The sequence below is a fragment of the Pyrus communis genome, chromosome 9 (assembly GCF_041283825.1).
Source record: "Pyrus communis isolate YQ-2024b chromosome 9, ASM4128382v1, whole genome shotgun sequence".
NCBI lineage: Eukaryota > Viridiplantae > Streptophyta > Magnoliopsida > Rosales > Rosaceae > Pyrus > Pyrus communis.
Window position 1 is genome coordinate 11,394,642 of NC_142573.1, and position 25,467 is coordinate 11,420,108.

The following is a 25,467-nucleotide window of genomic DNA, read 5'->3' on the forward strand; positions in this document are numbered from 1 at the left end:
TGAATAATTAATGGAAATATAAGTCCCCTCCACCCCCACCCAAGTAAAAATAAAAAAATGCAAACCATAGGCCAAAAAGACAAAATTCCTCAAACAATGGAAATTAAATAATTTCTTCCTCTTTTTTTTATTCACAATAATTACCATATCAAAATTCCAAAATAAAAATAAATAAAATTGGTAAATCATGTGTTGACTCGGCGGGTCACGAATTTTTTGAGAAAATTAAAACAAAAAATAAAAAAAGAAGAGAAATTTCAAAATCAGCAAGGGAAATCAGATTTTCTTTATTTAATTATAAAATAAATGTGTATATATGAGGCATTATTATCAATTATTGTTAATATTGTTTTTTTTTGTGTGGATACAGAAGCGGAAGCTGTCATTGCCTTTCTCTGTGTTTCCTGAGGATCTGAGGGAGACGCTTTCTCCCTCTGTCTGCTTTGCTTGATAAGCAAAACACAAAGTCAGAGACTTTCAGAGAGAGAGAGAGAGAGAGAGAGAGAGAGAGAGAGAGGAGAAAGATAGTTTCTTTGTTCTTCCAGGCTCTTAGCTTTTTTGTTTGTAATTTTAGTTTCCCTTTTGCTCTTTCAAAACTTTGTTGTACTCTGAATTTCAGAAACATATATGTACATACATATATATAATTATTGACTCTCCGTCTCTCATTGTGTACGTTTTTATATATATGTATATGTTTGTATATGTGCTGTGTGTACAAATTTGAGGTTTTTGGAGCTTTTGAGCAGTGAAGGGTGTTGGGTTTTGAAATTCAAGTGCTAAACAGGTTTGGAAAGCAATAAGCTTTTTTGCCCGGGCTTTTTGAGGCTCGGGTTGATCCGAAATCATGAACTCGGGGACAGGGCAACTCCCTCGTAATCGGGTCAACCCGGAACAACCCAGTTCCTGCTTTTTGCAGAAGTTCAAGCTCTACGAAACCCGCTCGGTACTAGATTTTTGCTAAATATAATGTTTTCTGTATATGCTTTGAATTGAATGTGTCTTGTTTTTTAAGGTTTGACCTGCTTTTGATTTTAAGGAATGCATAACATGAATCCTGCTAAATTGCTAATGTTAGTCTTGTGAAGCTGGATTTGACTTGAAGGACAAATATGTGAGATGTGAACAGTTTTCAAGTTTTGATTTTGATTGTTCAGAACTTAATTTTAGTCAACTTTATGATTTGAGTTTTTGAGTATTATTTAGTTTGAGTTCGTATACATTGAATTTTGTTGATGCGGATTTCTTGATGTTTTGGTATTGAATCTTTTTTTGTGCTGCTTCAGGAGTCTTTGCAAATCTTGATCCGCTGTCAATTTAATTTGATTCGTTATTGAAAATTCCGGCATTGAAGCTTGAATATATTGCTATGATATCTTTCCATTCCTGTTTGATTCGGAAATCTCATGTATTTTCAAATCTTTCGGATAGAAACTGGATGTTGATGGATTTGGTTGTTGAAAGCTGTCTGTTTTGTTGCTCTCATTTTAGGAATATAGAAAAAATAGTGTAAATTCGTTGCTTCGTTTCTTTGTTTCACCTCTTTGTTGTGCCAATTGTTGAGACTACCGATTATTAATGACATTTTGTATGCAACAGAATTTTTATTTGATAGGAAGAGACAAATGCAGAACCTTTTGGAGGGTTCTAAAGATTAACAGATTGGATCCATCTGAGTTAAACATTCTTGAAGATCCTGCAACATACACGGATAATGAGTGCTACGACCTCCTGAAACGGATAGATGAAGGAAACAAGTCAATGGGTGGACTTAAACTTATCACCAATTGTTATGGAATTGTTGGTAGGACTTCTTTGCATGGTTTTATACCTTTGCACATCTTTTGGTCTTAATTTAAATCTGAAGATATTTTCTTCTGATTTTAGGGTTCGTGAAATTTCTGGGACCTTATTACATGATAATTATTACAAAAAGAAGGAAAATTGGCACTATTTGTGGCCATACGATCTATGCAATTTCCAAGAGCGAGATGATTCCAGTTCCAAATCCTGCCGTGCGGTCAAAATTGGCCAATTCTAAGAATGATGAGAACAGGTCTTTTGTCCATTTTGCATGTCAATGTAATATGTACTTGGTACTTTTAAAGCGATTTAAGGGAGTAGTATTCAGAGTTTTAAATTGCCAATTTGTATTTCTATAAGAACTGTGCCATGGTGTTATGTTATTTAGGTTTCAATTAACTTGGCTAGTATAGTAGTAAAAAGTTCTTCACTGTGGAGGTAATCTCTGTACTCCATTGTTAATAGTTAATACACCCTTCAATGTGATATTAATGATGTGGACCTTCTCAATTCAGACTTGGTTCTTGTTCTTCTTCTACCTTAGTATGTCTTTGCTAAGATAAGGCAAATAATGAATCTTGTGGACTATTAATTTGGCATATACGAAATCTTTGTTGTTAGATCCTTCATTGTTAATACTGCTTTTTAGGGGCTATTGCCACTTGCCTTTCCAGTCCAAATCCTGCAAATATGCAGGGGCAAACTTCATTGCCATTGTGATGTAAATGTAATGAGGCAAGGTATCATCAGGTTTTTCACGGGGAAAACCACTTTCTTTCCTTTTCTCCTTTTTTTTCCCTTCTGGTTAATATCTTTACTTCAAATGGTTGTTTCATCAGTATATTTTCGCATTTATTTTTTTTTTTTAATTATAAAGTTAATTATCGATATACATTATTCCTCATTTTCCTTTTCTTGTTGAAATAGATACAAGAAGCTCCTATGCACGTTGGACCTCACAAAGGACTTCTTTTTCAGCTATTCATACAATATTATGTCTAGTCTTCAAAAGAATATATGTGATAGGAAGACGGGATCATCCCTTTATGAAACAATGTTTGTTTGGAATGAGTATTTGACACGTGGAATCCGATATTATCTGAAGAATACTCTCTGGACAGTTGCTTTAGTGTATGGATTCTTTAAACAGGTAAGAACGCCAAATCCATCATTGGCACTACTTCAAACTAGAAATTTATTGATTGCTTTCCGGAATTTTGTTTTGCATTTAGTTCTAAGCTTATTATTCCTTTATGTGATGAGTCTTTTCTAATTATTCAAAGTAATCTTCGTTGCTGTTATGATATATAGTGATTAATGCAAAATTTCTTCCTTCAAAGTTTTTCTTGAAGAAACTTTGTGCGAATTGTTTGGTACATTTTTGGGTAATATTTTCAATGGCTTCGTGCTTTGGTATCCAGGTGAATCTTTCTGTATCTGGCAGGGATTTCAAGTTGACCCTCATTGCCAGACGTTCACGTCACTTTGCTGGCACCAGGTTTGGACACTGCTACTGCCTGTTTTCTGTATTAATTAATGGTTACTGCTAAGTTCCTTACAAATATACATTTGCATTCCCGTGTGTGCAGATATCTAAAGCGAGGTGTAAATGAGAAAGGTAAAGTAGCTAATGATGTTGAGACAGAACAGCTTGTTATTGAAGATGCTCCTGAAGGACACCCAGTACGAATAAGTTCTGTTGTGCAGCACCGAGGATCAATTCCCCTTTTCTGGTCCCAGGAAACCTCTCGACTAAATATCAAACCTGACATAATACGTATGACTCCGGCGAACCCACTTGTTTTATTTTCTGTGGTGGTTCTCATATATTCCACTGATATTTTATCTTTTGCCAGTATCAAGGAAGGATCATAACTACGAGGCCACAAGACTTCATTTTGAAAATCTTGTCCAGAGATATGGAGACCCAATAATTATTTTGAATCTGATTAAGGTAGCACTAGTTTATTTTACAGGCATCAATGCTTCTCGTTTTGCTATCCTTGTATATAAATTTTAAACTAAATCTGATCGTCCTTCCAACTCTCTTCTCATCTTTTCTCCTATAATTGATCGTTCTTTTCAGACAAATGAGAAGAAACCTCGAGAAACAATTCTCCGTGCAGAGTTTTCACATGCCATCAGATTTATCAATAGGAGTTTACCAAAAGAGAGTCGCCTGAGGTTTCTCCATTGGGATCTGCACAAACATGCCAGAAGGTACTTGACTTTCCCTTTTCCTATTATAGGTAGAAAGAACATCTTTAGTTAAAATTATGGTTGGGATTAATTGAACTGTATCATTTACAGCAAAGCTACCAATGTATTGGCACATCTCGGAAAAGTTGCTACATATGCATTGGGATTGACCGGAATCTTCTATTGTCAAGTAAAACCCATTTTTAGGCCTGAGGGATTATCTGGCTTTGAGTAAGTTCTTATCAAGACTCAAGATATTGCTTTTTCAGCTTGGTATTCCTTGTTATATGCTTTGTTGTCCAGTAGTTTTATATATCATTATATACAATAGCAGGCATTTGGAAGTATTGTGTGCACTAAAGCACTTGCAAGCTATTTACAATGCTGACAATTTTGATGAGATGCAGGAAAAATGATGATGCCGATGACTGCTTGTCCCATAGCTGTTCAAGTAAAGATGAGGATGCTGATAGCCGAGAAGCAGAAATTAGCAATGGTAGTGATGGTGATGGTGCAAGCATGAATTGCAATATCACAAGCATGATGTTTCAGAAAGGAGTCCTGAGGACCAATTGCATAGACTGTTTAGATCGCACAAATGTCGCCCAATATTCTTATGGGCTAGTTGCTCTTGGACATCAGCTGCATGCTTTAGGATTTATAGAATCTCCCGATATTGATCTGGATAACCCTCTGGCTGAGGACTTGATGAGAGTTTATGAGTCAATGGGTGACATACTTGCACTACAATATGGCGGCTCTCCAGCGCATAATAAGGTAACTTAAAATACATGATTCTAGATCTCAACTTCCACTGCTGGTATCCGGTAAATAAAAGTAACGTGATGGATTAAAACTGGGAAGATGGAAGTAGTAATTTTAACTAAGTTACCTTGAAATCATTTATGTATCTTATATTTGTTTATTGGTGGATCCTCCCCTGTGATATTCTGGTTACACGTTCCAGGGTTTTAAGGTTGCTCTGCCTTTTCCCAATACCTTGGCCCTATAAATGGTCTTATTGTGTCGGTTGATTTTTATGTTTTTTGTTGATCTGAAACAGATATTCTCTGAGACTAGAGGCCAGTGGAAGGCAGCAACGCAGTCCCAGGAGTTCTTTAGAACTATACAGCGGTTCTACAGTAATGCTTACGTGGATGGTGTGAAACAAGATGCTATTAATGTGTAAGTCAAAAGATGCCACTCTTATACTTGGTCCATCTGCATTTGTGACACACCCCGATCCCGATGTCCATGGGACATCTGGATGACCACATGCTAGTTGACACCCGAGGGTGACAAAAGCCATTTAATTAATGCAAATGCTGAGAACATGTGAACATGCATATAAATTTCGCCTAATGGCTTGCGTCACCCTCGGATTTCGGCTAGCACGTGACGATCCCGATGTCCCTCGGACATTGGGATCGGGGCGTGTCAAGTTGAGTAATGTAAGCTAACAGGTGCACTATTTCACTGTATAATTCTGCAGATTCCTAGGGTACTTTCAACCACAACCGGGTAAACCACAACTGTGGGAATTGAATTCGGATCAGCACTACAATGTTGGGAGGTATGACCCTAATTTTGCTAATGACAATGCTATGTGTTCGTTCTTTGCAGTCGAAATAGGGAGACCACCATTGTAAAAAGGAAATATATGCACACACGTATCCATATGTCAATGTTTTACTGTTGTTGGAGAATAGTGTCCCACGTGGGTGGGAGATAGTGGTTAGTTGGGGCCATATTGGTATTTTGGTGGTGGGTTATGATGGGTCTAAAACGTTTTTCAATTTTAAGTTCAAGATATCTGATATCTCGGTGGATGATATTTAGGGTGACAATAATTCTCAGCTTATGACTCTATTAGAAAGATGAGTAGATTAATACTATGGTTTCTTATTAGCAGAAAAGAAAAAGAAAAAGAAAAAAAAATCAATATTGCGGTTTCTGTTTGTTTGATATTATCACGAGGAATAAATAGCCTATGACTTGCTCTACATATGACATTCAAGATGAATTTCTATGTATTTAGGTCGTTTATCAAAAGGTCACTATCTGAGGGCCATATTCTCGGTGAAAGTGATTCACCTATGGCAAGCACAGATGTTGGGCACAATCAACCTTTGTCTGAAATCGCACAAGGAAGTAACAGAGCAATTTCAGAGTCTGCACCAGCAATCTCAACTTGCGAAAGTGAGATATCCTATAGCAGGTATGCTTGCGTTGCAATTCATATACTCGTTTACGAGCTGTTGTAACAATATCAGGTTTCTAATGGCCAAACAAAAACATTTTAGTTTTTCTAAGCCAATAAATTTGATGGTTGTTCTATCTTTAAGCCTACAATAATTCCTTTCTTCCGGTCTAATAATTGCTGTTGTAGGTTTACCCCCTCAATGCCTTGCAAGCAGCTTTTTGGTGTGTTGCAAGAACACGAATGTCACCAGAGTGATCATATCATTTACGATGAACACGATGATGATTGCAACTTGTCAAATTTTCTGGATGCAGACTGGTTGTCCACATCAGGAAACTCCTGTGAAGAAGAATGTGGAAGGTACTTATTCCTACCCTCTAAAAAATGCATGCAGATTAGACTTGGCAATATATCATGAAAACTTTCTAGTTATGAGGACTGACAATTGATTGGCAATAGGTCTATGACCAGCCTTTCCTCGGAGAATCTTGTGAATGGACCAAAGATTGAAACGAGCACTTCTGCAAGTGAATCTGGATCCACGAGAAAGGTAAACCATTATCATCTTCTTGCTGGGATTGGCACGAAATATTGAAATAGTGAAAAAGTGTACCATTTGCATTAATTTAGAAAAGATTAACAGATTTCCTGATGAAAAGACGGAAGATTAGTTGGTTATACCATTCTACTGCCCTTACGTAAGTAGAACTCTGTCGTAGCATCCTTTTTTCAGTAGTGACCAAGTGGTGATGGCTAGTTTGCTTAATAAAGTTGGAGGAAAAGAGTTGGACCTTGGACTTTATCCATTGACGTTGTGTATTATTCAAATTTTAGTATTAATTGGTTTCTATCGCTGCAGAACTGTTGCCTCCATAAGATGTTTTATAGACTTCCATATCCTGTTAGACTTGTCATCTTTGTACTCCATGTGTTAAGAGCAGTGAACCAAATTGTTAACGTCTTTTATTTTTCGTGATTTATTAGGGAAAAGAGCAATACGAATCAGAGGTCAGTCGTGATAATGTGACACCCACATATTCAGAGAGCTTCATGGACTGGGTAGCTAACGGGGAGTTGCTGTTTCTTTGAAGCTAACTCAAAGGTTTTGCCTCGTAACTTTAACTCGACCTGTCCGAAGGATTTGGGTTCTTGTACAGAAAATAAATGTTAAGAATGTCACCAACCAAAAGAGCATAGTACTGGGATTTGCTGAGAAATTGATTCTTCAGGGTGAAAACTAATTCTTTGGTAGACTTTACAGTTTACCTTGTCATATGATCCATTGTCATGATAGGGGAAGTAGCAATAAGCAACCCGTATAGTTCTCAACTCCACCTCTTCTTGGAGGTTCTAATATCTCTAAAAATTATTTACTTGTGAATTTTATTAGATAGCAACAGATTTCCTCCTCTCAATTCAATATGCAGGTTCAGATTTTGTTTCATTTCATTTTCTTTCTCATGTTTATTTATCGAGCAAACTTTGTATTACCCATCTGTGCACGTCAGCGCTGATGTTCATATCATGTAGTGTCAGGGAAGTGATTTTCACACACCCCATTTTCTCCCTACGCACTTTCTTTAATTCCGCTCAATTTATTCATTCTAAAGGCGAGGGAAAAGGAAGGTGCGTAGAAGGAGAAATGGATGTCTGAAAATCATTTTCCAATATTTATCTCCTTGAAAAGTAAAATGCTATTGGACTGCATCTCCGCTTGTATGCGAATGTCAAGTAAAGTTACAGGGTGTCAGTTGGAAATGTTAAGAAAAGCAAATAGAGTTTCGAAGCAAGCGAGGTGAAGCTGAAACGTTGATCGGATTGGATAGCTCTTTGTCGACCTACTCCCGCGCATCAAATTCCGACCAACAACTTGGAGGTATAGTTGTGTGGTTCAAGGCATTGGTTTGCTAAGTTGGCACACTAGCAGATTGTGTCCCGGTTGAACCCCATTTCCGAGTAGTCTGCAACATTTGAGAGTGCTTCTTCCTTTTTTTTTTTTTTGGTTAGAAAGGGATGGTCGTTTCATGACCCTGCTGCATTACGTTCACTCGTACGGGTTGGGCATGTTACAAGGTCAACCCGACCCTAGTCATCATTTACAATATGGGGTCGGGTTAAACTCAACCCAACCTGTGGGTGAACTTGGGTTAAACTTGGGGTTGCACAATTTTATCACAAGGTGGATAATAAATGGATTCAACACAATCGTGATAATTGGGGTTAAATCCATCCAAAAAGGATGGCTCTTCCAAAACTAAGCGCTCGTTTGGAATTATATTAAAATGGTTAAAAGTGTTTTTGATGAAAATGATTTTGGATGAACACTTGAAGTGCTTTTGAAACTCAAAAATATTTTCTTTAAAAACTATTTCAGTAATTTTAAAAGCACTTCTAAGGAAACCTTCACAAACTGAACAAGTTATAAAATGGCAAGTCACTACCTTGAAGAGTTGCAATTGAGAAAAAAGGAACGCCTAAAAAAAAACAAAAAAAAAAAGATAAAAGAGTCCTGCAACCTAACCCAAATTGCTGCTCATAAACACGTTGTAGTAAGAAAAAAATTGGATAATTCACGAAGTCCTGCAACCTAACACATCGCTAAATATTACCCAAGTCTCGTATCAAGCAAACAATACAAATAAAGAGTTTTTCACCATAAAATTGATTGGCAATACAAAGATGTTCAACATCAATCCACACTTAAAATGCATGCAAAGTCCTTTGTTTTTCCGACATGGCATTCATGCCCTCGACAAAAACATTGAGCATCGTCATACAATCCACAGTTTTGAGCGTACTTTCATAGAGACGTTTATGCAGGCAAACGGCGACAGTAGTGGGTGCAGTGGTGGTGGAATAGCAGGGGAGCGACTGTCCAAAAATCACATAAACTGCGTAAACAAGGTTGGCGCAGAAAGCACTGTTGATTATTATTTGCAACAATATAAGATGGTTAAGAAAGCATATATATTAATAAGGATAACATTGTCAACATCTCCAAGAAAACTCAATTCTACAGCTTAACAGTCTAAACACCAATCCATTTTTCAGAAATGGAATCATAATCCCTTTTCGAAACCCAAAAAGGAAGAAAATCTAGCCGATTACAAAATGATTCGACACATTGTGGTGACCAAAATTTCCTTATTCCCAGCCGGTTGGAGCGGGAACTCCACCTTCAACAACGGGGGCAGTAGCCAGAGCCTGTGGTGGTGGAACAGCCGAATCCCATCCATCTGCTACTATTGGTGCTGCAAAACATAAACGGGATAAGTCAGAATAGGTACACGGGCGAACAAAGAAGTTCAAGGATATCCCAGGTAGCAAGCATAAATATTTCTAACATCCAGCAAAGTCTGCAGGGAAATGAGCTAACCACAGCAAATGGATAATTTGCATAGAGCGTGGCAAAACAATAACAGTTTAGAAAAAATAAGCAGCTAAAACAGGGGTAGATAATACAAACTCAAGCGCAACAATTCAAGCACAAAGTTTTAATAATAAAAAGGTTTGAGAAGTGAAACCTGCTTCTACGGTCCAGCCAGGAGCTGCAGGGATGGGTGCAGATGCATCCGTTGGCCACTGAGCATCAGATATTTGGGCAGACCAATCACCGCCAACAGGGGCAGAGAAATCGTTTCCGTACTCGATTGCTGCAGTTTCTTCTTCCTTTTCCTTGGCCTCCTCAGGATCTCTATAGAAGAATAGATCAACCTGCAAAAAGAAGTTTGGGCGAAAATGAAGCTTAGAGACAATTCTAAATATGCTCAATTACAAAATAATGCTCAAATATTGTTCAACATTGGTATTCTATGCTTACCATAACATCCCACTTGTGACCGGGAAGGAGTGAACCACGCATTTGCAAGACCATCCTTGCTAGTAGCCAGAAAAGACATCCTATGCTGTGCTTGCCCTTGTTATTGGCTGGGATGCCAATATCAACATAACGCATAGGAGAATCAGTGTCACAGAAAGCAATGGTGGGAATGTTTCCGAGAGCAGCTTCCTTAATAGGCTGCCGATGCATAAAGAATATTAGTACACATTGAAAAAAAAAAAAAAGCAGAACAGAAGTGCGGAATAATAGAACTACATAGTATCACATACATGATCACAAATAAATTACAATTCAAACTAATTTACGGTTGCAACTGTCTACAAATGAACATATACAAAACATGCAAAACCACGAGAAATGAAAGAAGATCATCACCTGGCTGTCAGTTCGTGGATCGGTCAAAATGAGAAGACGGGGTTCATTGAATGATGTCTGGAGCTGATTGGTAAAAGTACCAGGAGTGTGCCTGCCAGCAATTGCATTGGCACCAGTGTGCTGAGCAAATTTCAGTACAGCCCTCTGACCGTATGGCCTTGCGGATTGCACAATGATGTCCTTTGGGTTTTCAATCGCAACAATCACTCTCGCTGCCAGCTGCAGCTTGTCCCATGTTTTCCCAAGATTAATGATATAGATTCCTGAAAATGACCAAATAAGTGATTGAGAACTAAATCAGTAATAAAACGCTATGTTCATATAACAATCAGCTGCTTAAAAACACATATGGCGTATCATCGCACTTCACAACTAAATCATGACCACACAACCCAAATCATACAGTTCCTTGCTCCTGCAGCTTGACAACAAACCCGTGCAATCGAAAAATAAAAACATAACCTTGACAGCAACGAATCGACATAACATACACAGCCATTTTCTAAAATCAACTACTACAGTGAACACAATGAAGCTGCTTAAATAGGGAAAAATGAATTCTAATTCAAAGTAAAAGAAGCGCAACAAAATATACCAACAAGAACAAATAACACCATAGCTATAATAATACCCATATACCAGATCTAGCAAAAACATATTCAGCATAAATTAGAAAATACCCCCCATTTCTAACACCGCAAAACAAACAAAGCATATTCAAAAATCTGAAATTTCATATTATATTACCAAAAAATTAGCATAAATATAAGTAAAAATGAGGAAGATTAAGGAGGAGATATGATGCATACCATCGTTGCGTCTCTTGAAGACGTATCTTTCCATCTGAAAGTCGCAGTTTTTGGTGCCCAGATGGACTTCGGCGGCCAACATCATCTGAATGTCAGCCTCCTTCTGAGAGAGCTGACGCGGTGCTGCGGCGGTGGTAGCCATCGTCGAGATTTCAACAGGTAGAGGGGGAAGATGAGCCTCCGGCCGATTTTCTATGCGAGAGTGAGGCGAGGCTGCGAGAGTGGAGGGCTGCGGGTTTGCTCGCTTTATCGGGAGGCTGCGAGCGAAAAACCCTAGGAGGAGAACTAAGATTTCTACTTCCGTACTATCTCAGCCGTTGGATAACACCAACGGCTAGATTTGTAGAAGTCAATGACCTGCCGGTTTAGAGTTTTTCACTTTTATTTTTTTATTTTTTATTTAATTTAAAGAATTGGCGATGCTTCTAAACATAAGTCTGCTGATATTCCTTTTCATCTGGAAGTGGAAGTGGAAGTGAGATAGATTTGTGGAAGTGAGATAGATTTGTAGAAGTCAATGATATGCCGGTTTAGAGATTTTTTTCATTTATTTTAAATTTAAAGAATTGGTGATGCTTCGAAACATATTAACCAGTCAGTATTATAATCTAATGATATTCTTCTTCATCTGGAAGTGAGAAGTTTTAGATTCGAATATCGTGAATGACAAATTTTCGATACTAAATTAGGCTGCCAATTATACAGCTTAGCTAAGCTCTCTCTTTTTAATGTAAAAATATTTATGTACTAAAAAAAAAACATATTATTATAATACACCATGAGTGAAAAACAATCGTATTTATGCACTATAATAAGAATCGTTCACTTTTCCTTCCTCAATAATTCACCAAACATATAACTAAGTATCTAAAACTTCTCAAATTTTCAATATCATTTTAAATTGATTTTAATATTTTTAAACATTTTAAACAAGTATTCAACAAGTATTCAACGTATTAAAAAAGTCGCATCTGGCATCCGTTAAGCTAGAAAATTCAGTCCTAGGCCCACAATGGCCTAGCCCATCAGATTGTGGTCGACTTTTAAATTTACGCGGATCCAAATCAAAAGCCCATTTTCTTAAACCCTACAACCATCCCCGCCCCTTCGTCAGTTTTTTCTGGTAAGGTTTCATTCCACAGCCAGCCATGGCGGATTCTAAATCAAAGAAATCCGCTAGCAACCCAGAAGACATTGATCACCTCCGGTCCGACGTAGCCTCCTTCGCTTCCTCTCTCGGTCTCGCAACCTCTCTCCCTTCCTCCGGCTTCAACGATGTCGATTTTCGCAATCCCGGTCCCAAAAAACCCCAAAGGAAGTCCAAACCAGCTCCAATCCCAAACCCCACCAAAAACCAGAAGCCAAACAAGCCGAATTTCAAACCCAATGAAAACCAGAAGCCGAAACTCACACTTTCTTCACTGGAGGAAAACAGCAGCAAGGACAAGGCGAGAAACTTTGAGAAGTTCAAGAACCTCCCGAAGCTGCCATTGATGTCGGCGAACAACTTGGGGGTGTGGTATGAGGAAGCTGAGGAATTGGAAGGCAAGGTGCTTGTGGGTGGGAAGAAAGTGGAGGTGAAGAATGCGGAGGAGTGGAAGGGTGTGGTGGCAAAGAAGAAAGAGCTTGGAGAGAGGTTAATGGCGCAGTACGTAGCGGACTACGAGTCATCGAAAGGGAAGAGTGGGGATATTAAGCTTTTGCTTACCACACAGAGGTCCGGAACTGCATCGGATAAGATATCGGCATTTTCGGTGTTGGTTGGGGATAATCCCATTGCCAACATGAGGTCCCTTGACGCACTTATAGGTAATATTTCAGTTTGCAATTAGTAGAAGGTGTTTGAAAAAAAGAGGGTGAAAGTTAATGACTGCTTTAAATCAAGCATTTCCCAACTTGAATTGTTTTGTTGACATATGCCGGAAAATATTTGTTGAATCTTAGAATTTTAGATTGTTCGTTTCGTGACTGTTTGTTTCAGCAAGAAAAGAAATGCTAATAATGATTCAATGAATGTTTCCAAGTTATTTTATACCTATACCTATGTTCCATTTGATCCGAGGCTAATGTACTAGAATCAATATAGAATGTCTAAATTTTATTCATGTCGCTGTGTATACACAGTTCTTGATGAACTTTGATAGATTTTTGGGATAAAAGAAAATATTCATATCAAATTATCAATCTGACCAAGAGCTTTGGTTCTGTTGGAAGCTGGGTGTGGATTCGATCTTTCTATTTGAACCTTGATTGGCCTTATTTTTTTGAATCTTGCTTTTGTTGGGACTTGTATTTGTTGTAGGAATGGTGACATCCAAAGTGGGAAAGCGATATGCATTTGCAGGTTTTGAAGCATTGAGAGAATTGTTTCTTACAAGGTTATCTCTCTCCTCTATCCGTCCCTCAATCCATGTGTGTGTGCACACATTATTAGTCCTGAAACCTTGGAAATGACTAACCAGTCTTTGATCCCTCCACGGTCACTCAAGCCATGGGGGATTAAAGGTGTGAGGTCTGCTACAGAACTACTTTTATTTAAAAGAACGACAGAACTCCACTGACAAACAAGACAAGAAAGCTCATGAATCTCACCAAACCAGAAAGAAAAGTTTGTAATACTAAACAAGCCCGTCTGAAACTACTATCAATCTATGACCTTGCTGCAAAAATTGAAAATAGTCCAATGCCTCATTACAGAAATGGTCATGTTTTATGATATACTAAATTTATTGCCCTTTGCTCCATGAAGTAAGTGAATTGTTGGTTTTCTATTTTGGCGTGTTTCATGATGAATGGTCTAACACTTCTACAGAAATTTGATGCTCCTGTTGGGTTTAGTAAGAAGCCATTTTCCTTATGATTAATAATGATCAACGGCATTGGTTTGTCCACTTGAGTTTGTTTTAGAACTTTGACTTCATATTTGTGAGTTTTTGCTCCTTACTTTGCTCTGATCTGCATATATGTTTCTATTGCCAGTTTATTACCTGATCGCAAGCTTAAGAACCTCATACAGCAGCCATTAAATCATGTTCCCGAGACAAAGGATGGTTATTCTCTTCTTCTTCTATGGTATTGGGAGGAGTGCTTGAAGCAAAGGTATTTGGTTTTAGTCTTTGTTCCTTTTTCTCCACAACCTTATTGTGTGCATCTATTTTTAACAAGACACATATAATGTCTCTCTCAGGTATGAACGCTATGTTTTTGCTCTTGAGGAAGCATCAAAAGATATGTTACCTGAACTTAAAAACAAGGCATTGAAGGTTGGGTTCTCTCGATTTTTCTCTTATTGTTAATTTGCTGCCTGTTTATAACCTCCCATTATGACTACTAATTTTCGATTGTTCCTGAAGCTACAAAGTTCCAATATTCATTTTCTCCAGTGAAACAGGCTTTTTTTTTTTTTAATAAAGTTCAAGCCTCGTCTTTAAACCAACAGTCAAATTGGAATTTGAGGAGCATGTTTGTTAGAAGTTCGCTTAGATTTTCATTTGTAAGCATGTTACTATTTCAGATATTGATTTGCTGTAAGTAAAGTTTAAGGCTTGGATGACAACCGTTATGTAGGTTGATTGTTGTAAGAATTTACACATAAGAGATTAGTATTTTCTGTTCTCTGTTTGCTCAATGTTATTGATATAAAAACAACCATTGAGTGGCAATGCATGGTGTAACTCATGTGATTTTCTGAAGTTTCACATTTTGCTTAAAACAACGTTGAAGTGACCACAAAGTGAAAAGATTAAACCACACTTTCCTATCTTTGTTTTAGTTTTTTTTTTTTTTTTGTTGAAAAAATATACAAAATTGAAGTTACCACAAACTGAAAAAATGCATGATGTAACTCATATCTTTTTTAAATATAATTTTTTTTTAGCTATAATGCACGTGAAGTTGTCTGTAACATCTATAATATGCTGATGTGAGAATTTTGATCCATACTCTCCTATACAAATAAATGCTTCCAGACTATATACGTGCTGCTAAAGAATAAATCAGAGCAGGAGCGTAGATTACTGTCTGCGCTAGTTAACAAAGTAAGTTTAACCTGGTTTTTTGCCTCACTTACCTTCATATACCTTTTTTTCCCCTTACAATTGTCAACTCGCTTCATTGTCTGCTTTCTTCCTTTTGGTTGCTTACAGCTGGGAGATCCTAAAAATAAGGGGGCATCTGATGCTGATTTTCACTTATCAAACCTTTTGTCTGATCATCCAAACATGAAGGTATATCTATTGAGCTTAGCTAAATCTAATTTGTGGATCCGAGTAGTCCTCCCAGTCCCATCTTATACTAAGAACTCCTTTGAACAGGCAGTGGTGATCGACGAGGTGGACTCTTTTCTCTTTCGCCCACGTTTGACTCCACAAGCAAAATATCATGCAGTATGTCCCATTATAAACACTACTATTAATTTAATCGCTACCATAATCTGGACTAAGCTAGTATCATTACTACTTGTTTCAGCTGCCACATAACATTTTGTTTGATTGTTTGCCCATAAATGTTATTGAAATTTTAAAGTTTTAGTGTTTATGATAGTGGATCTTTAAACTATATGCAAGGGCCGAAGCTGTCTTGCCAAAGTAATTAGACAGTGAGAGGAATAGGCTTCCTCCGACAATAAAATCATGAAGCATAGAAACATCTCTAGATGAGATCATGAGACACTGATATGTTTCCTCTTAACATAATTACATATGAGCATGCATGTCTTTGTCGGAGATCCTATGCTATGACCAAAGTGCATCAGTATTTAATGATTCTGCTCATTGAGATACTGTCTAAAGTGTGTTTACATGTTGAGGAGCTATTAGTCTGAATTTTCATATAGCAAATAACAATTTTCTTCTTGTTCTTGATCATGCCCACTTTGCTTGTTTTTGTATTTAATTCTTAGTAATTGAGGAGCCATGGATTTGGACTCAAAGTCAATGTATACTACGTACATTCAGTTTAAATTGGTGCAACTTACAAACTGTTGAACAAATATTTTACATATGCAGGTTAACTTTCTGAGCCAAATGCGTCTAACTCATAAAGGAGATGGACCAAAGGTGGCAAAACCTTTAATCGATGTTTATTTTTCACTTTTCAAGGTAATGATGAACTACATTATCTTTTGAATGTTTATCATCTATAACACTTATGATTTCTGCCCCCCTAATCCACATTCTCTACATCCCTGCATCATGATGTTTTTGTTGGAGTACACAAGGCCTAAATTATGGAAATAGAAAATGAACAGTCACAAAGTAAAATTTCAGGTACTTATTAATGAGGCTGCTGCTGGTGAAAAGATGGATAAAAAAGGGAAAGCATGGTCTAAAAAGCCACTCAGTTCTAATGAGGATAAGAGTTCATCGGATTCTCATGTTGAATTGGATTCACGCCTTCTGTCAGCTCTACTGGTGGTTAGTAAAATACTTGTTGGGTCTACAGTATATATAGGATGCATCCTCAGCTTTCATAACAATGTAGCTATGTCATCTCACTATCTCATAGGAACATCTTGGTGTGTTTACAAGCTTTTAGTTACTCATAGAGAAAAAGAATACAAGAAAGAGAGCAAAAGGCTAGGCATAAATTTAGGCTTAGAAAAACATTTTCCAAGGAACTTACTGACTACTTCTGCGTCTCTTTAACAGGGAGTCAATAGAGCGTTTCCCTTTGTCTCTAGCAATGAGGCTGATGACATTGTTGAGGTCCAAACACCAATGCTTTTCCAGCTGGTAAGCTCAAAGCTTTGCTAGTCATTACTTGGAAGATTAGCTATATCTTTGATTCTGTGCATGGAAATTAATCTGGACACTTGTGCAGGTTCATTCTAAGAATTTTAATGTAGGAGTTCAAGCATTGATGCTTCTCGATAAGATCTCGTCTAAGAATCAAATCGTCAGTGATAGGTTTTACAGGGCCTTGTACTCAAAACTACTACTTCCAGCTGCCATGAATACTTCTAAGGTAAGTGGTGCTGGATTTGTTTACGCTTTTTTTAGTACTTTTGCTTACGCTCTTTCTTAAGACTCGTCTCTCGCACTTTCTTATAGTCTTTGAGAAGCTTCTTTTTAGATCAATAAATTTCACTTTACTATTAGCTTCAGCAGGAGCTGGGTAGCATGCAACAAATTTGACTCCTTTCTTTCAATTATATATCTTACCGTCTTTATATGACTTTCTTTTTAGGCAGAAATGTTTATCGGACTTATTCTGAGGGCAATGAAAAATGATCTGAACTTGAAGCGTGCAGCTGCTTTCGCAAAGCGTGTATTGCAGGTATGTACTTAGTTATGGTCTTATGAGTTTGCCACACGTACCACAGTTCCTCCTAGACAGCTCTGCATGTATTTCATATCTGTTAATTACCTTATTGATAAAACCCACAAAGTGGAATTTGCATCTGTTGTGTTACCATGATTGGAGATTTTTCGAGTTTCGGATCTTAGTGTAAGCTTCTTTGAGGAAACCATGCATTGTGAAATAGAGGTCGATGATTGTTATGCTGCACTTATGTGGATGATGTAATTTGAACAGGTTGCGCTTCAGCAGCCACCTCAATATGCATGTGGATGCCTCTTCCTCCTTTCAGAAGTTCTCAAGGCAAGACCCCCATTATGGTAAGCTAGTGCTATTTCGGAGATCTGTGCCCTAGATTTTACTCAACATGTCAATTAAACATGTTTCTAATTCGCCATCCCCATTCAGGAACATGGTGCTCCAGAATGAGTCAGTTGATGATGAACTTGAGCATTTTAAAGATGTTCGAGAAGAAACTGATGATAACCCCACCCCTGTCCCAGAGAAACAGGAACTCGATGTTGAGCTTGCACACAGCAATGATGCTGCCAATTCTGACCATGATTCTTCAGAAGATGATAACGAATCCGCCGCCTCTTATTCTGAAGGTGAAGGTTCTGATGAAGCAGAGGAGTTTTTTGTGACAAAAGATCGAAATGATTCCAAACCAACCCCTGCTAGTAATGTGCAACCACCACAAGCATCATCCGAGAAGCCTCGCTTGCCTGGAGACTATGATCCACGACGCAGAGAACCCTCTTATTGGTTAGTTGTCTTTAACAGGCTAGCATCCATATTCGTGTGGCAGAATATCGAATAAGTGCAACATGTAATACTTTGTTAGTAAAAAAAAGAATGAAGAGAGAAAAAGTAAAGGTCAAACCAAATTTCTTGTCAAACAACCCACTGCAGGATTTCTAATGCTTTGCACCCTTTATTTTTGTCTATATTTTCTGTTAACTTCCGAATTCCCATTTCTATATGAGCAAACAGTAATGCGGATCGTGTGAGCTGGTGGGAGCTGACAGTACTTGCTTCACATGTGCACCCTTCGGTTTCAACCATGGCAAAGACCCTACTCTCTGGGGCAAACATTGTCTACAATGGAAACCCGCTGAATGACCTATCACTTACTGCTTTTCTGGACAAGTTTATGGAGAAGAAACCAAAGCAAAGCACATGGCATGGTGGTTCACAAATTGAACCTGCGAAAAAGGTCTGCTTGTTTCCTGAACTTGTAGAATTGCCCCTTAAATGATTTGAGTACCATAGTTATGGTCAGTGCCGAAACACAGGCCCCTTAAATCTGCAATGCTGACTGAATTTTCTCGTTCCAGCTTGACATGACCAACCAATTAATCGGATCAGAGATTCTCTCATTGGGTGAGGAAGATGTAGCCCCAGAAGATCTTGTCTTCCACAAGTTCTATACGAACAAGATGAATTCTTCAAAGAAACCAAAGAAGAAAAAGAAGAAGGCAACAGAAGATGAAGGCGCTGCAGATTTGTTCGATGTGGATGGTGGTGGTGGTGATGACAGCGATAACGAAGAGATTGACAACATGCTGGATTCCGCTGGTGTTTCTATTGAAGCAGATGGTGACTATGATTACGATGATCTGGACCAAGTTGCCAATGAAGATGATGAAGACTTGGTTGCTAATGTCAGTGATACTGAGCTGGACCTGGCCTCAGACAGTGGGGAGGGAGAAGACTTTGATGCCATTGCGGACGATGGCCAGAGTGACGACGACGACATCGATATAGGAGATGCAGACGACGACGACATTGACTTAGGAGATGCAGACGACGACGACATTGACATAGGTGATGCAGACGACGACGACATTGACATAGGTGATGCAGATGACGGCATCGACGGGGACGAGGGGAAGAATGTTATAAGCAAAAGTAAACGGAAGCGAGGGAAGTCTGGAGCATCCCCGTTTGCTAGTCTTGAAGAATATGAGCATCTGTTGAACGACGATGTTCCTGCTGATAAGGAAACTAGAAAAAAGAAGCCGAAATCACGAAAGAAGAGAAAGTCGTCCGACTGAAACCTCCCTCTCTTCGGCGGACTCGTCCAAAAAACCATCAGGAAATTTTGTCTCGAACTCGTATCCGATTGTGCCCATAGAATTTTTTGCCGTTGGCTTTTACTTTTTATGAAAAATTAGAATTCAAGATTACAATAGAGACAGAGATGTAGGTCCGGACAAATTGTTGCCCTTCCACTCAAGTTCGAATTCCATTGCCTTAACACATAAACCCTAAACCCTGGAACTAGAAGCCTAAATGTACACAAAGCACATGAATCCAGCTGCCTTTCACCTGCTTCAAGAGATGGAGACTTCAACTGTTTTGGGCTTGGGAGGCGGAGGAAGCTTCTCGACAACCAGAGTCAGAACCCCGTTCTCACATTTAGCGGTAATTGCTGCTACATTGGCATTTCCGGGCAACCTGAACTTCCTCAGCAGCTTCTGGACCGCTTTCCTCTCCAGCCTTATATACTTGCACCCTTCCTCCTCCCCGTCGTCGCGCTTTCTCTTCCCCTTGCTTCGGATCACCAGAGTGTTGTCATCTTCAACCGTCACCTGAATCGCGAAATCAAATTTGTTCACTCACATTCATTATTTACCAAAACATCCGATTAAGCATGCACATTTGGATTTAATTAATCTACCTGAATGTCAGATTTGGAGATGCCAGGCACGTCCAAGAAAAATATGTACTCCCTGGGAGCGTCCAAAATGTCAACCGGAATGCTGGACGCACCTTTGTTCTCGTTACCGGTCTCGTGAGCTCGAGGAAACATGAACTTCTCAATGGCCTCTGGGAAATTCAGCAAGTGGTTCACCGCCGCTTCGAACGCACTCGAATCCGCATCTCGGATCATTTTTCACCAACGATTCAGAATCCGCAGAGTACAATCTGTGAAATATTCAAGAGAAAGTTTACTTTAGCAACCCATTAGCAATGAAGCGATCAAAAGTAGAGATTTGATGGAGAAATACAGGTGAAGTTGAAAGATTTGGTGACCCATTGGAGATACAAGCTTGTATGCTTGAATTTTTTAGCATTACGGGCATTTGAGCTGTTTGTTTCTTGGGAAAATTACAGAGAAAGCAAAGGGCGAAAATGGGAGCAGAAATTAACAGAACCAAGTGAAGAAAAATGAAGTTTAGTTTTCGAAGAGGGACATGGAAAAGATTCTTACATGAAGAGAGTTGTTTGATTCGCGCGGGAAAGCGTTTGATAGAACGAGAGATTGCAGCGACTGATTCTGATTGTTTGTTGGCGAGAAATTGTGGGATATAAACAACCAGAGAGTGGAAAGTTCGAGAGAAATGGAGCGAAGAGCAACGAACCGTCTTGAACAATCGCGGGGTTTTCAGCATATAGACCGCGGGAATTGGAGGATCGTGACCTTACACGTGTTTCTTTAACTCACAGAAATACCTCAATTTTGTCGTCATAAACTCATCAAGAATACAGGAGGGGTCTGTAGTTGGGCACTACATCCCCTCGGACCTGAGGGTTACAACACTATTTTCCCTTCAATCCGGGGCATAAGGCCAGGAATTCACCTTCAGCTGGTTCTTGTTCTATATCTAGGTCATCTAATGTTAGGCTTCGCTACCTGACTTATCGGTCAGCAAGTAAACAACCTTCAACACCAAACCACCCCCCCCCCCCCCCCCCCCCCCCCCCCCCCCTTCCCCTCTCCCCCCCCACCCCCCCAAAAAAAACCGCGGGCGGGTAGTAAGGAGTAGCTGATCAAGAGAGATGCGAGAAGCAAGTTGTACGGTATGATTATGCAAGGGTTTAGTGATCGAATCTTCTAGCAATCGTTTTCGGCAACAAGAGTCGGTTATGGTGGGCGGCTTTCTCGTTCTTGATGAGTTGATCCATCGGATTGAAACCCTCATTAGATTCAACAACTAAGGATGAGATTACCATAGGCTTTTTTTCTCATTCTGCTCCCATGTTGTGGACAATTCCACCAAGCACTAGTGATTTCATATCCGGTCAAAATTTTGGTTAATTGATCAATTAGCCAAATTTTGAAATAGGAATAGAGTAACTCAAACTCCGAAAGACAAACGGTTCCCATATCATTTGAGATTCTCTCCTCGCCCTTAGCCCTTCTCGGCTAATAGAATGTGAATTATCTAGTTTTTAGGTAAGGAAGCATAGCTAGCGCCTAGAACCATGTCCATTAAAAGGAGCGGACCAATAGGATCGTTTATCCGCAAACAGAGAGTAAATTGCTTATTAGGTAGCAAACAGGAAAAGCAGACAAAAGGGGTCGCCAATACAATTCACTTGCAAGTTGTAGAATTACTGTAAAACACATCCCTAGGAAAATTATGCACAACCTTATTAGTGATCTTGCAATTGTCGGCAAATAAGCATTATTAAATATGAATCACCACCAATAAACGTCAATCAATATTGGAGATCCTTTCATATGTTTCTTCTCCGTTGCTTCAGAGGATTTACTACTATTTTTCAATGGATTCAGTAGTTGTATGTGCTTAACCTAAATGAAAATCAAGATGTTTACAACCACTTAAGTTGTGTACTACCACTTATCAAGATGCTAATTTGTAAATTTTACCAAAAAAAAAAAAAGATGCTAATTTGTAAAGATAATATTTGTCGGACCCTGTTTATGAAAGATTCTATATGATGATCCAAAATGAAGAGAAAGTTTTAGGTTCGATATCCAGACCATCTCATTCGTTTGGCCTAGACTCAAAAAATCCCTCATGGGCCCTCTGCTCTCTGACTTGAGGCCCACCACTACCTCACATTTAAATTCCATCCCCTCTCCCACCATTTCATTCCGTACGCTACACTCAAGACCCTCTTCCAAATGAAACCACAGAAAATAGAAATAGAAATTTTTTTTTGCATATCTATTAATATGGTTGAGTTTTCTGTATAAAGGGTTTAGTTTTCTCACTTCGTAAGAAAACCTATTGAGTCATATAGTGTTTTATTAGGGTAATGTCAGTGAAAATATCTAATTTGAACTATTTCTCTAAGCCATCTGATGTGGTAACTGACATATACATACCATGTTACTTAATTAATTAACTTTTCATTTTTTTAATCAAAATCGATTATTTCAAAACAAAAAACAAAAAAAATTATTTTAACCTTTTCAGATTCCTCATCTCTATACTCTGAGAGAGGGATGGAGAATAGAGATCTGAAAAATCTAGAAGTTATTTTCCATTCTAGAATCATCAATTTTGATTAAAAATTTGCAAAGTTATTAATTAAGTGACGTGACATGTATATGTCGGCTGCCACATCACATGGTTTAGATTGAGGCTTCAAATTAGATTGTCTTCCAAACATTACCTTTATATTTAGTAATAGTACCATACATATATGAGTAATGTTACACTTATTATATGTTTCATATCACATTTGTACCACTTCTCTAATAAAGGTAGGGTTCACCAACTCACGTGGTTCTCATCTCTACTAAAGAGGTGGTGCAAATATAGTATACAAATGTGGTAAGAGTAGTATTTTTGTACGTATATAAACTGAAGATGGTTGTAAACAATCGTCTCTTCATAAAATGTTTTTTTCTTTTTGTTTTGGCCAAACTGCCCCATTTCCTGCGGAATATGTGCTTATAAAGTGTTCAAATTGAATGTGATTACATGACTGAAGATTTTTATATTACAAGACACTTTATTTTTTATGTCTCTCTCTAAACATTAGAGATTTGAACATCAGATTTTGGCTTTTCATCATCCTCATCCCAATTAGTGGTCTTGTAGTAGGTTGCATACAAGATGAGCTGTACCTCGCCGGAAAGCGATCCCAAAGCATTTGGAAACTACCAAATTATTCAGAAAAAAAAAAAAGGTTAATTAATCACAAGAAATCAAAATAAAAAGTATTTTCTAGTTCTTTGAGGATAAATTGAAAACTTCTTGTTTACAGTTTTAATTAATTACCAGAATATATGGATCCAGTACTTTAAGGAATGCTGCATAGATGGACCAGACAATTCCATTGCAGAAGTTGGCGAACGAAAGCGAAAACGGCATGTACTTGACGCTCTTTCTCTTGATCACCATTTTCTGCCAACCAAATAATTAAAGTAATGAAATCTTTTTCATCATCCAAACATTGTCTAAGCACTCAAAACGTGGAATAATTTATGAAAATTGGTGATTCGTACGTACCATGACTGTCAAGGATGAGGCATACATAATGATGTTCAAGACAATACATAAGATCCCAATTATCATAGAGCGGATTTGAGGGAGCTTCAAGAAAGTGTAGAGTAACGAAAACCACAATGGCAAATAAGGCAGCTTCAACTAGAAGAGCAATGATAATGTTTCGCTGAAAGAAAATAAGACAAATAAATTAATAAGATGTGGACGTTAAGTAAATTAATTTATAAATCAAATTTGACGACTCTAACATTATTATTTATGGTGTTACTTACCCCTTTTTTTCCCCAGGAGAGTATGCTAAGAAGATAGCAATATCGATTAATTCGATGACCAAACCAGTGCCATTGATTGTGAGGACAAGAAGGCTGTCTGGATGGACGTTTGGGCAGCCATAGAAGGACCACAAAGCACAATTAAGCAAAGTTGCTATTCAAGGATCCGGCTTGAATTCACCAACTGATTTTTGCTTGATGATTTTCGCAAATGTTGGGCTGCAATATTTCCATTCATCATTTAGGGTAAAGAAACGAATTCATCATTTAACACAACTATATTTATAATTAAGTACGTGGACATGAGAGAGAGAGAGAGAGAGAGAGAGAGAGAGAGAGAGAGAGAGAGAGATTTACACTGGGGAGATAAATAATCAAAAAGAGATGATATTTCCTGTGCAGGAAGGAACAAGAGAAAATGTAGGTTAGCTAGATGTATATCTCATTAACCATTCGAATAGCTCGTATTTATGTATGTTTTTGAAGTTGCAAAACTTGTTAGTTCTCCCCATATGCATAACTAGAGAGAGGACGATAAGAGGACATGTTCGAATTTGAATAGGAAATCTTTCTCATGTGACAGGAAGTGAAATCCACATATAAAAATTCCCTTATTGTGAGGGACTGTTGCATGAATTGATGTCACACATGACAGTCCCTTCAGAAGACTCTCCTCCATGCACTTGCATTCCGAGTACTTTTTTTTTTTGAAATTTGATGATGACTAATAGTGTATTAAAACCCGCAAGCATCAGAAAAAAAAGGCAAGAAAACCAGATGCTAGAAAGCTAGAATTAATGAAAAAATGGGGATAATAAAATAAAATAGAAAGTAAGCCCAAATGCCAATTAGAATTACCGACCAATAATGCCAACAATAGTTCTGATCAGGGCGGGGTTCACCATTTTTTGGAACAAAAGGTAGACGATTAGAGAAATAATTAAAGAGAAATTAGGTTCTTATCATTCATTTTGCTACTTTATTGATTAAAATCTTATTCATTTTTAATTTTTGATCAAGGTCCTTGGTATTAATAACATCATTAAATATTTCAATAATAAAATATTTTTATTTCTAAATATATTCATTTAATGTTAAAAATGTTACAATTAGTATATTTATATTTATGGCTAAATTTTTTATCATATATTTTTATTTTTAGTTTGTACCCATTTTTAATTTGCAATCCTTTTTTAATTTGTACCAATTTTCTTTTCAGTTTTAATTTGTACCCATATATTAATTTCTTTTTGTGCCCATATTTTATAAAGTTTTATTTGTATTTGTACCCATATTTTTTTATTTATATGTACCCATTTTTAATTTTGCTAAATGTACCCATGCTAAGTATATGTACCATTCATGTAATTTTTTTTCAAATTTTTAATCTTAAAATGTACTCATTCTTAAATATATCAATTTGTTATATGTAAAATGTACCCTTTTTTTAATATAA

The 25,467-nt window shown here is 37.8% G+C and overlaps 4 protein-coding genes and 1 pseudogene across 6 annotated transcripts; 2 read left to right on the top strand and 3 right to left on the bottom strand.

Annotated features, from left to right (window-relative positions):
* Positions 1-323: 323 nt before the first annotated feature.
* On the top strand, positions 324-7,654 carry LOC137739230 (phosphoinositide phosphatase SAC2). Its single transcript, XM_068478781.2, has 16 exons — positions 324-946; positions 1,600-1,804; positions 1,888-2,056; positions 2,731-2,953; positions 3,225-3,301; positions 3,393-3,580; positions 3,660-3,757; positions 3,890-4,023; positions 4,114-4,233; positions 4,410-4,779; positions 5,066-5,187; positions 5,495-5,575; positions 6,041-6,220; positions 6,392-6,565; positions 6,665-6,755; positions 7,190-7,654. The coding sequence occupies exons 1-16, from the start codon at positions 848-850 to the stop codon at positions 7,292-7,294; spliced, it is 2,436 nt and encodes an 811-aa protein (XP_068334882.2). The 5' UTR covers positions 324-847; the 3' UTR covers positions 7,295-7,654.
* A 1,501-nt stretch (positions 7,655-9,155) lies between these two features.
* LOC137738824 (small ribosomal subunit protein uS2) lies at positions 9,156-11,689 on the bottom strand. The gene is made up of 5 exons (XM_068478297.2): positions 11,231-11,689; positions 10,422-10,684; positions 10,026-10,223; positions 9,730-9,919; positions 9,156-9,456 (listed from the first exon to the last, which is right to left on the bottom strand). The coding sequence occupies exons 1-5, from the start codon at positions 11,370-11,372 to the stop codon at positions 9,350-9,352; spliced, it is 900 nt and encodes a 299-aa protein (XP_068334398.2). The 5' UTR covers positions 11,373-11,689; the 3' UTR covers positions 9,156-9,349.
* On the top strand, positions 11,616-19,795 carry LOC137740072 (protein SLOW WALKER 2-like). The gene is made up of 16 exons (XM_068479869.2): positions 11,616-13,039; positions 13,533-13,608; positions 14,210-14,329; positions 14,418-14,493; positions 15,199-15,267; positions 15,376-15,456; positions 15,544-15,615; positions 16,237-16,329; positions 16,498-16,644; positions 16,879-16,962; positions 17,051-17,194; positions 17,417-17,506; positions 17,765-17,847; positions 17,936-18,292; positions 18,521-18,743; positions 18,865-19,795. Exons 1-16 carry the CDS (start codon positions 12,379-12,381, stop codon positions 19,582-19,584), a joined length of 3,096 nt encoding a protein of 1,031 aa, XP_068335970.2. The 5' UTR covers positions 11,616-12,378; the 3' UTR covers positions 19,585-19,795.
* On the bottom strand, positions 19,653-21,219 carry LOC137740073 (17.4 kDa class III heat shock protein-like). 3 transcript variants are annotated; one of them, XM_068479870.2, is made up of 3 exons: positions 20,745-21,219; positions 20,211-20,458; positions 19,653-20,121 (listed from the first exon to the last, which is right to left on the bottom strand). In XM_068479870.2, the coding sequence occupies exons 2-3, from the start codon at positions 20,421-20,423 to the stop codon at positions 19,864-19,866; spliced, it is 471 nt and encodes a 156-aa protein (XP_068335971.2). In that variant the 5' UTR covers positions 20,424-20,458; positions 20,745-21,219; the 3' UTR covers positions 19,653-19,863. The 3 variants fall into 3 exon arrangements, with proteins under 3 accessions (XP_068335971.2, XP_088556278.1, XP_088556277.1); XM_088700152.1 differs by lacking the exon at positions 20,745-21,219 and adding an exon at positions 20,542-20,677; XM_088700151.1 differs by lacking the exon at positions 20,745-21,219 and having other exon boundaries at positions 20,211-20,571.
* A 2,042-nt stretch (positions 21,220-23,261) lies between these two features.
* On the bottom strand, positions 23,262-24,916 carry LOC137738850 (bidirectional sugar transporter SWEET5-like; annotated as a pseudogene).
* Positions 24,917-25,467: the final 551 nt, after the last annotated feature.